Genomic DNA, 10,142 nt, shown 5'->3' with positions numbered 1-10,142 from the left:
CACATATCGCAATGTGCAATTACTGTGGAAAACATCAGTTTACCCTTCCATCTACTAGCAACGGATGGAGGCATCTATCCAACCCTCAAAGTAAGTTACATCCCAAATACATTCAATAATCTTTCGAAAGATCAATCCCAATACCTTCATCTTGTTTATATATCATTCATCCAATCAATCAATCAATCAATCAATCAATCAATCAATCAATACTAACACTGTTCTCTATCAAACATAGTACCCTGTCACTTGGCTTGTGGCATTGATTGGGAGGAGGTCGACGCCAACACGAAGCCAGATCCTAATACCAACTGGCTCTTTAAACAAGATGTGTTCAGGTATGCATAATCACTACACTCTCATCGCAAAACCACGTAGACATACATCCATAAAATGCATGTTGATCAAGGCATGTGCTCCATCCAATCAATACTATTTTTTGGATGGCAAGTGGCGGTTATGGACTGTATCTACCACAACAACAAACAGGTGGTGGAGTCTTGCCTCTTTTTATTAATGATACAATATATGCTGTTGTGGTGCCAATCGTTTGGCAATACATTACAACTTCCATGATTACTGGTGGGGGATACATTCCCCTAGCAATGTGGATTACGATATTCGGTCTCGCCTAGGTATTTGTATCCAATAACAACTACATTGGCAGCATTGGCGATGCATAGCTCGGGTCGTGTCGAGCGAGAGGTGGAGCCCACCCACATTGCGTCGTAGCTGTCTTGCCAGTCGTCTTCGGCTTCCTCCGCTGTCACTGCGATAGCTATTCGCGGTGCATGGTAGGAACACATGAGAATGGTGGCGCCGTCGCCTTTACCGCGATTCTTTGCATCGCGGGCAAAGTTCTCGGCTTTCTCTTCCGAGGCCAGGTAGACGCCGTAGCCAAGCAGACCGTGGTGGCTAGAGACAAAGCCGTGCGACATGATCGACATTGCGTTGGCAGTGGATGTTCCGTGGTACATGACGTCGTTGGCGATCTCGTGTAGTTTGTCCTGCACCTGCGTAATCAGATGTTGATCGTTATCCAGTGTCTCCCTGCGTTCCCTCATTCGTCTGCGTTGTCTAGGATTCGGTCTACTCTGTTTCTGATATTGATACCGAGGCACACTACCGCTGTTGCTGTTGTTGTAATTGACCATGTTATTTAAAGTGATGTTGTTGATAAAGTTATTATAAGTGTAGTTGTCGTTGTTGTTGTTGGCTAAACTAGCAAGGTAGTCGGAATAGTCTACATCATCATCAATGTAGAATTGGTTATTGTACATGTAGTTAGTTATACATTCACTAGCTCGTGAAACTGAATGAACCATCAACTCATTGTTGTTTTTGCCATTCATTCACTGTGTGCACAGATACACTAACAAACAGACAGATACACGATGACAATGAATCAAGAGAAGTTTGGATTGTTGGTCAGACTGGCTGACAGCTATGAGATCGATGCCGAACAACCTGTCAATGTCGAGGCATTGTGCCAGGTCTGCAAGGACATACTCAATATTACTACAACTGATACCCAGCCAGCAGGATTGGTTGATAATGTAGCTCAACTGCTCAACACCTCACAATCAGAGAGTGTTGACAAGATACCGATGCGTGTTGTTGTCCAACAGTCCATCCTATACCTGCTCTACCATGGACTGAACCAAGCAGACTACGACCGTGTGTTCAACTGTTGTAGCACGTTGGCCAATCAGATTACACAGGACCAACTCGCACTACTTGGCAAGATCACCAACTCCATTGTCACTCAACCATCAGTATGTTGCAATTCGTTCGAACACATGCATCTTGATATGCAGTTGACTGACATCCTTTCTCCCAGATCACCATTATACCAATAATGACACAAGAGAACTCAACTCGCGTTTCCAATCAAGGAACCAAATTCATCGACTACACAATGGCGATTGAGAGTGGCGCAGATCAAGACCAATCTCAACCAATGCAGGGTGTGGAGACGACTACCTCCTTGCCATCACCATCATCGACATCTGCAACAACATCGACATCGACGACTACGTCAAATGTAGCACCATACCATCCTTATGCACAGCATACAACAAAGGGACTGTGCAAACTCAAAGGTTGTCTTAAGCCAGTCCACGACGTTGACCATGACTTCTGTGGAAGAACTCATGCTCAGCAGTACATGGACACCTTCTACCTTATCGAGGACGAGAATATGACGACAGATATTACCAACAAGGTCAAGGACCCAAACACTTGCAAGTTGGCCGGTTGTGACAAGCCAGTGGCTCCTGGTGGCCACGAGACATGCTCTCGCACTCACCACCACCTGTATCAGACAAGTCTCAACCCTGTGGTACTCAAGACAAGACTGACCTGCAAGATGCCAGACTGTAACAAGGATGTGCAACCAGGTCACGATTACTGTACGCGAACACATGCCAATGAGTTCTTGAGCACACTGACTCAGGGACAGGCTAATGTTGTTGTGGTTGTTCCCATTGCTCCTGCTGTACCCGCCGCGGCGCCTACAACATGCAAGCTTCCTGGTTGCAACAAGGCTTTGTATCCTGGTTATGAGTTCTGCACACGTTCGCATGGTCAGCAGTTCCAACAGGCGTTATTGTTGTCTCAGATACAGCCAAGCAATGTGGTCACAACACAGACCATTCAATCACCTGTTGTTGCTCAGCCTCAGCTTGGCAATGGCACACAACAACAGCAGCAGCAGCAGCAGCAACAGCAGCAGCAATCTCAGGTGCAGGCCCAATCACAGCCTCAGGCACCCGCAACATGCAAGCTTTCTGGATGCTCACAACCAGTGTTTGCTCCACATGAGTATTGCTCTCGTGGCCATGCTCAGCAACATCAAAGCAGCAAGCAGACATCAACAAAATCAACGGCATCAACATCGACAACGAATGCCGCCACCTCATCCCCAACACAAACAACAACAACACCGCCTGCTGCTGCTGCACCGCCAAAGTCAATGACACCATCAACCTGCAAGATAGCTGGCTGTAACAATCCAGTATTCGGTCAATTCGAGTTCTGCTCCAAGAATCATGGAAGGCTTTACAAGTCCCAATCCCAGGGTCTTACTGCTGCCAACAGTTCAACAGGTCCAGTGGCTACTCCGCCTGCACAACCATCAGCACAACCAGCAGCAAAACCAACGGCACAGCCAACGGCACAGCCAGCCACTACGTCTACGAGTACGACCACCACTCCAACTTTGACGACATCGACCAACATATCTCAAACCTGCAAGTTGACTGGATGCACCAAGCCTGTATTTTCTCCACACGAATTCTGCTGTCGCACTCATGGCCAACTGCATGCCGGTGGCCAGTAGTGAATGAGTTTGGGTCCAAGGCCTCACCAGGATGAGAGCCAGCCCATGTTGAATGTATACTAAACTATAATATATTATATATTTACATCGATGTGACGCATGTCTTGCTATAGTGCTGGCACGCTGGTGGATGATGATGAATGCCAGTACCTGTCTTGCAACTCTGATCTGACTTTCATGAGAATTAGTCCAAGCCGGTTCTGCCCGGTTCCATCGCCTCCATCGCCCCAGTAGTTGTCGTTCCTGGTGTGCTCGACCAGGTCGCGCTTTCCTGTATTGATCAGCAACTCCATGAGCTCTGGACTCTGATTGAACTTGGCCTGTACTGCCTTGTACATTATGCCGTCTTTGATGTCTCGCCAGTCGTGTCGCAGCGAATCCTTGACCTTGGGATTACGCGAGAACTCGAATGCTTCGCGTGGCGTCCTTAGTTCATTGACGTACTGAACCAGATTGTGATGTGGAACGAACTTTTGTGCCTGGAAGTAGTGCTCAGCCGTGCGCCACGTCAATCCATCGAGTTCGAATGGCGCTTGGAAGAAGTTGGTGAACTGGTAGTATGGCTGGTCTTGGTGATAAAAGTAGATTGGGCCTGTGCTTGTGTCAGTCTGTCGAGCATTATTGCCCATACAACGACGCGTGTCAGCGGCCAAGTAGTAGTTGTTGGCAAGCTGGCTGTGTGTGATCAGCTCTCGGTCCTTGAGGCAGGTGGGTGGCAGGCCCACCGGCGTGACCTGGCTCAGCAGTAGAATGAGTGGCACCTTGATGTCGTCCAAGGGCAGCATGTTGTGTACGGCTAGCTGATAGGACCACTGTGCGGCCGACATGAGTATGAATAGACATCGGTTGTAGTTGACCAGGTTGACGTCTTCTGGGTGCACGTAGATGAATCGCTTGCCGCAGCTCTCGAGTCGCTCGATCATCATTCTGTCCTCTGTGGTCATCACCAAGGGCGACGGCGTGATCCACATGATCGTATTATCGCTTGGTAAGTCGCTGATCTTCATTCTCTTGTTGTATATGTTAGTCGCGACCGTATATGATGTACGTGTACGTGTACATTTACATGCATGAGCGAGAGATAGATGTTTATAAATGAAGTTGAGTAGAGTTTTAGGATAAGCACATCTTGTATTAAGTTAGTGGACCTTTCATTTATTCACTCACTCACTTCATTGTTATATACATATAAAGTACATATACTACTACGAACAGCTCAAAGGGCTAGGAGATGTGTATCACTTGTAAATACCCTGGTTGCAGCACTCGCGTCTACCCTGGATACGAGTTCTGTGGACGCACTCATGGATCAATGTATTACCAGTTGCCATCGCGCGATCGCGACACTGATGTGACAATGTCGACGTCGACGACGACTACGACTACATCATCGTCGTCTGCAGCAACAATATGTAAACTACAAGGTTGCTCAAATACCGTTTACGCAGGTTCAGAGTTCTGTTCACGAACTCATGTCGCACAATATAATGAATGGGTCAATTCGCAGCAACAGCCAATGACCTCTACGACATCAACGACCTCGACTGCAATCCCCGCCGCGCAAATATGCAAGTTCACAGGCTGCACGAGGCCTGCAAGCTACCCTTATGACTTTTGTACAAAGACCCATGGACAGCACTACAGCACCTTGTCTGCTTCTTCCTCATCCTCAGGCTCACCCACCACCGGTGTTGGCTCGCCTGCTGCCAACTTCTGCAAGCTGAATGGTTGCAACAATCCTCGCGCCAGTGGCTACGACTACTGCACCAAGAAGCACGCTGTGCAGGACAGGAAGAACTTTGCCTCGGTCATGAAGCTCGACCCAAGCGACCCGGAATTCAAAACCGTATCCGATCAATTCACGTCCAAATGGCACCATCCCATCTCAAAGAAGCCCTGTGGCGTCATCCAACACATCCTCAAGGTCAATCCGGCGATGGACGTTGTACGCCGCTTCGAAGCCAAGCGCAGCGAGATCGAAGCCGTTGGCAAATTTGTCAGCAAGAAGCAGCAGAATGGTAAACAGCTCAAGGCCGGTAACAGTTGCCGACGTTTCCATGGCACAAAGGTCGATTGCGGCCTGGGCGTCAGAGGCATGTCGCTGTGTCGCTCATCCAAGTGCAACGTATGTCGCATCGTCGAACAGTCGTTCATCCTGCCCACTCAAAACAGCACCAACAATTTCAACAACTTCCTACGTTTTGGTCCTGGCATCTACTTCTCTAGCGTGTCGTCCAAGAGCCACGACTACACCAACGGTGGCACTGGCTACAAGTACATGTTCATCGCCGACGTGCTCGTCGGCAATGGAGAGAAGTTATATAACGATCATGTCACGATCAAAAGCCCGTCTGCGGGCTTTGACAGTGTGCTGGGCGAGACTGGCCAATCGCTCAACTACGACGAATGCATCGTATACAACGTCGAACAAGCCAAGCCATGTTTTATTATCATCTATTTATAAACTACCCACTCTTGGGCAACCAACCACGATAGATCCAGCCTTCACACCTCGTAATTAACTGCAATTAGGTAATCAAACAAAACTGTTCCTCGATTCTGATGACTGAAAATAAGGGTCATAGTCTGCTCCAAAGTCCATAGGGAGACCAGGCATTCCATGGAATGATATAGGAATTCCGGAATTCAATTGGGATAGGCCTTCTATCGTTTTCTTGGCAGGATCTAAATAAGGATTAAAGTTAGGCTTCTCTGGCTCAATAATATCAAAACCAGGCATATCCAAAACAAAGGAAGGATGAGATTTAATTATTTTTAATAGGAAACATAGAACTATGATAATGATAATAAACTTCATATTGTTTTTAGATAAATATTATAAATAATTTGATAAACCTAATGATATTAAAACATTATGACTCTAATTATATAAATATATATCCAAAAAAGTATATATGTTCCTATATATAAAGGACCGGTTCTACAAACAATGTAAATTTATTGTGACACACCATTGATTAATCCTGGGCAAGTCCCACAAAATATCACAATAGATTGATCGTTTTTTTGTAGATGACCAACTTTCTGATGTTGGGTTACTCTTGAAAGCAACCTATTTACATAAACAGATAGACCATCATCATGTTGAGCAAAGCATGCTTCAATACTACTAGTTGGATTGCAAGAGGTGGTATTAGACTGGTCTCTACCACTGCCTCCTCCTCAATCAAAGGTGTAGTGCCACATCTAGCGTTTGGTAGTTATCACTTCACCACCACTACAACAACAACAACAACAGTGTTAGCACGTGCTTCCACACATAACAAACACATCAACAACAGCAGCAGCAATCATTGTGGAAGCTTCAATACATTATATTACATCGATCTTTCTAGAGCCAAGAATAGCAGGAGGTCATTGTCAACTGTCTCACCTTCAAGTCCTTTGTTGAAGAGTGTAGGATCAGGTCAGATCGATGTAGCACCGCAACAGCACCCGGTGGACAACGACCAACCTGACAAGAGTGTTGAGAATCAGCAGCCAACATGGGTCGACAAATGTCCGCAATCAATACAGCCATATCTACGTCTGTCACGACTGGACAAGCCTATTGGCACTCTATTGCTGCTCTATCCATGTTGGTTCAGCACTGCATTTGCCGCTGCGCCAGGCACACTTCCCGACATCAAGCTGATGGTGATGTTTGCCACTGGTGCCATACTAATGCGCTCCGCTGGCTGTGTCATCAATGACATGGCCGACTACAAGTTTGATCGAATGGTTGAGCGAACACGCTCTCGACCCCTAGCATCAATGAAGCTCACACACAAGAAGGCACTGGCACTGTTGGCCTTCCAACTCGGAGTATCATTCTGTGTTCTCCTCACCTTTAACCCATACACGTAGGTCATGTCATGTCGCGCGACAACCGACCCCTTAGGCAACTAACACATAACACCTACCCTCCATCCCTCTAGTATACTACTGTCACTGGCATCAGTACCTATCGTCATTGTATATCCATTCATGAAGCGCTTTACATACTATCCCCAACTTGTGCTTGGCTTTGCATTCAATTGGGGCGCACTGGTGGGCTATTCGGCAGTCCAGGGCTACTGCGACTGGAGCATATGTCTGCCACTGTACGTGGCCGGTATAGCCTGGACATTGGTCTACGACACAATCTATGCACACATGGATAAGAAGGACGACGTCAAGATCGGCGTCAAGTCAACTGCACAGGCATTTGGCGAGAATAGCCGTGTTATACTTTCAGCGTTCTCTGCACTGACCATTGGCGCACTCAATATGGCAGGAATGGCAGCATCAATGCCATGGATCTATTATGTTGGCACAACTATTGGAGCACTTCACTTGGCATGGCAGATGAAGACAGTGGACTTCCATGACCCACGATCATGTCTTCGCATGTTTATCTCCAATCGAACATTTGCCCTAATCATTCTCCTAACCATCATCATATCAAGATACTTCATGGATGTTGTCACAGTCACTTTGGATTGATTGATTGATTGATTATCATATTTATTCTCCATAATTGTCGACTAATGTATCATCTTTGGATATATACATAGATAAATATATACGAACAGTGCTGTTGACAGCCACTGGACACGGTCCATCATTGGGTGTTGGTCAATCAATCATCTTCATGGTCATAGTTTGCTCTCTTTCTCTGTTGTGTCTTGGTGTTAGTACCGGCAACGATAACATCTTATTGCCAAACTAGTACATTACCTCTTCCATCGACTTGAGGTACTCAACATAGGCTGGACCTTTGGTCACGCTGACAACCAACTCCACACTCGAGGAGAATCCAGTGTGGATCTCTATTCATAAGATTGTAATGATTAGTATTAACATTGGACCAGAGTAGTGATGTTTGATTAAATACATACTCACTACATTGACAATGTTCTTGGACTTGAGGTATTCAATGGTTGTGCATACTTTAGAGACAGCTTGTGTGTTGTTGTTGTTGTTGTTGTTGTTGGAATGTTAGTGCTTAATACAACAATAATACAGTTGTCTAGCTACTTACCTCTTCCCAAACCAGAAATGTCTATTGCGTCCTCAGTCTCTAACAATCTAACAGTGAGGTCACCATAATAGAACATTGATTTGCTCTTGTCAAATGATATCTTGACCTTCTTGTTGTTGTTGTTGTAATTGTTGTTGAATACTTTGACATCACAAGCTTGTTCAACATCCTCCAACTTCACCTTTGGGACAACATCATCATCATTCTCCGGTTCCATCTTCACTTCCATCTCTGGCTCTTTCTCCATCTTTATTATGGTATCTAGATTATGTTTGTACAATATTTATTAAGTTATAAAGGATGTTAATAAATAATAATGGAGATTTGTTAGTTGGATGTTTAATATATAGTATGATACAAACCAGACATGATTGATAGTGATAATACTCTTTAATGTCCTAATAGACATCCTTATTCCATAGTAAATATATTTATATTTGTTGTTAGTTATGTTTGTATCAAATATATATATATATGTGTACACAAATAATAGAGAATAAAGATAATGATTGATTTCAACTTCACTTGTCCTTGTCTACAACTTTGTTGGATTTTTTTCATTTAAGAGAACTCACTCTGGGGTTACTCACCCCTTTCATGTTTTGTTGATCATTCGTAATGACTTTGATACACAGATACAGATACAGATAACATTACATATATATTTATATATATAAGATTATAGAAATGGTTCACGGAAATATTAATGAATGGAGGAGTTCCCCAATCTTCAAGCCAAAGTTCCACAATGTCCTTCCAGGCTTCAAGCAGGCTGTCGGTCTGTTTGCTGTTTACTGTGTAGCAGAGTTTATCTTTGACTCGGTCAAGCCAAAGGATAACACTCATCATTAAGCGATAGTAGAGCAACAATCAAACAAACAAACAACAATAGATAGCATCAAGTTCGAATATGTACACTTCAATCATCAATATCAATCAATCAACATTACTCAATCAATCATTATACAATCAAAGTCAATTAGCGTCGTTTGATGAGTAATGCACTGCACCGTTATCACGTCATCATCCCCAAGGTATGAATGATTACATTATTGATCATCATATATACATGCTATATGAATGCTAATCAATCATCCTCAATCAAACAACTACATTCAACCTGCAATAGATCCCTTTCGATAGACTAACACGACGAGCCTCTATCACATGGCGCATTTCGATCACTATCATAATGGTGATATTAATAAACACCATTCGAATGATCAGGTAATACCAACATATGTTGATTGATATAGGACTACACTAGCTCTTGTCATACAACAGACAACAGACAGACTTCATCATTGTATCAGTCAGTCGTCTTGTAATGTAAACAGACTGCTTACAGACACGTGCCTACCTACGAAGCTATAACCTAGGTTATGTGTTACTTCTTGCAAGAAGGTCGTTTATTATCTCTCTCTACTTTACCCACTAACAACCCAGGCTAGTCTGTTGGTTGGACTAGTTCGGTCTGAAACTAACTGAGGGTTTAAAGTTTAAACTTTTGCCGATTGTTTTGTGGACAGAGAGGCCCACCCGTTTACCAAATCGGTACAAAGATGGTCCTTGGATGAATAAACAGAGGACCATGTAAGCAAAGTGTTTTATTGGGCTTGACATCTGCCCCAATAAGCTTGTCTCTCGAAGTGAACATTGGGTACAAGGTCGTCTTAAGATCGTGTCATGGAAGACAAAGAATCACAACCTGATATCAAGCACCTGACCTGACAGATAGATATTATCACTACTCTTATTCACACATACAATATTTATAAG

The 10,142-nt window shown here is 44.4% G+C and overlaps 7 protein-coding genes across 7 annotated transcripts; 4 read left to right on the top strand and 3 right to left on the bottom strand.

The window, feature by feature from the left end:
- Window positions 1-599: 599 nt before the first annotated feature.
- On the bottom strand, window positions 600-1,064 carry SAMD00019534_122130 (hypothetical protein; the record flags this gene model as incomplete). Its single annotated transcript, XM_012892589.1, has 1 exon — window positions 600-1,064. One exon carries the CDS (start codon window positions 1,062-1,064, stop codon window positions 600-602), a length of 465 nt encoding a protein of 154 aa, XP_012748043.1.
- Window positions 1,065-1,400: 336 nt separating this feature from the next.
- Window positions 1,401-3,340, top strand: SAMD00019534_122120 (hypothetical protein; the record flags this gene model as incomplete). The annotated part of the gene is made up of 2 exons (XM_012892588.1): window positions 1,401-1,775; window positions 1,841-3,340. The coding sequence occupies 2 exons, from the start codon at window positions 1,401-1,403 to the stop codon at window positions 3,338-3,340; spliced, it is 1,875 nt and encodes a 624-aa protein (XP_012748042.1).
- A 107-nt stretch (window positions 3,341-3,447) lies between these two features.
- Window positions 3,448-4,347, bottom strand: SAMD00019534_122110 (hypothetical protein; the record flags this gene model as incomplete). Its single annotated transcript, XM_012892587.1, has 1 exon — window positions 3,448-4,347. One exon carries the CDS (start codon window positions 4,345-4,347, stop codon window positions 3,448-3,450), a length of 900 nt encoding a protein of 299 aa, XP_012748041.1.
- Window positions 4,348-4,571: 224 nt separating this feature from the next.
- On the top strand, window positions 4,572-5,783 carry SAMD00019534_122100 (hypothetical protein; the record flags this gene model as incomplete). The annotated part of the gene is made up of 1 exon (XM_012892586.1): window positions 4,572-5,783. A coding segment is annotated over one exon (1,212 nt), but the record flags the coding sequence as incomplete, so codon positions are not given.
- A 659-nt stretch (window positions 5,784-6,442) lies between these two features.
- Window positions 6,443-7,825, top strand: SAMD00019534_122090 (hypothetical protein; the record flags this gene model as incomplete). The annotated part of the gene is made up of 2 exons (XM_012892585.1): window positions 6,443-7,203; window positions 7,279-7,825. 2 exons carry the CDS (start codon window positions 6,443-6,445, stop codon window positions 7,823-7,825), a joined length of 1,308 nt encoding a protein of 435 aa, XP_012748039.1.
- A 222-nt stretch (window positions 7,826-8,047) lies between these two features.
- SAMD00019534_122080 (hypothetical protein) lies at window positions 8,048-8,610 on the bottom strand (the record flags this gene model as incomplete). Its single annotated transcript, XM_012892584.1, has 3 exons — window positions 8,048-8,151; window positions 8,221-8,283; window positions 8,364-8,610. 3 exons carry the CDS (start codon window positions 8,608-8,610, stop codon window positions 8,048-8,050), a joined length of 414 nt encoding a protein of 137 aa, XP_012748038.1.
- Window positions 8,611-9,050: 440 nt separating this feature from the next.
- Window positions 9,051-9,212, top strand: SAMD00019534_122070 (hypothetical protein; the record flags this gene model as incomplete). The annotated part of the gene is made up of 1 exon (XM_012892583.1): window positions 9,051-9,212. A coding segment is annotated over one exon (162 nt), but the record flags the coding sequence as incomplete, so codon positions are not given.
- Window positions 9,213-10,142: the final 930 nt, after the last annotated feature.

The sequence above is a fragment of the Acytostelium subglobosum genome (assembly GCF_000787575.1).
Source record: "Acytostelium subglobosum LB1 DNA, scaffold: scaffold39, whole genome shotgun sequence".
Taxonomy (NCBI): Eukaryota; Evosea; class Eumycetozoa; order Acytosteliales; family Acytosteliaceae; genus Acytostelium; species Acytostelium subglobosum.
The sequence above is the reverse complement of the archived record's forward strand: the minus strand, read 5'-3'. Positions and strand labels throughout refer to the sequence as shown.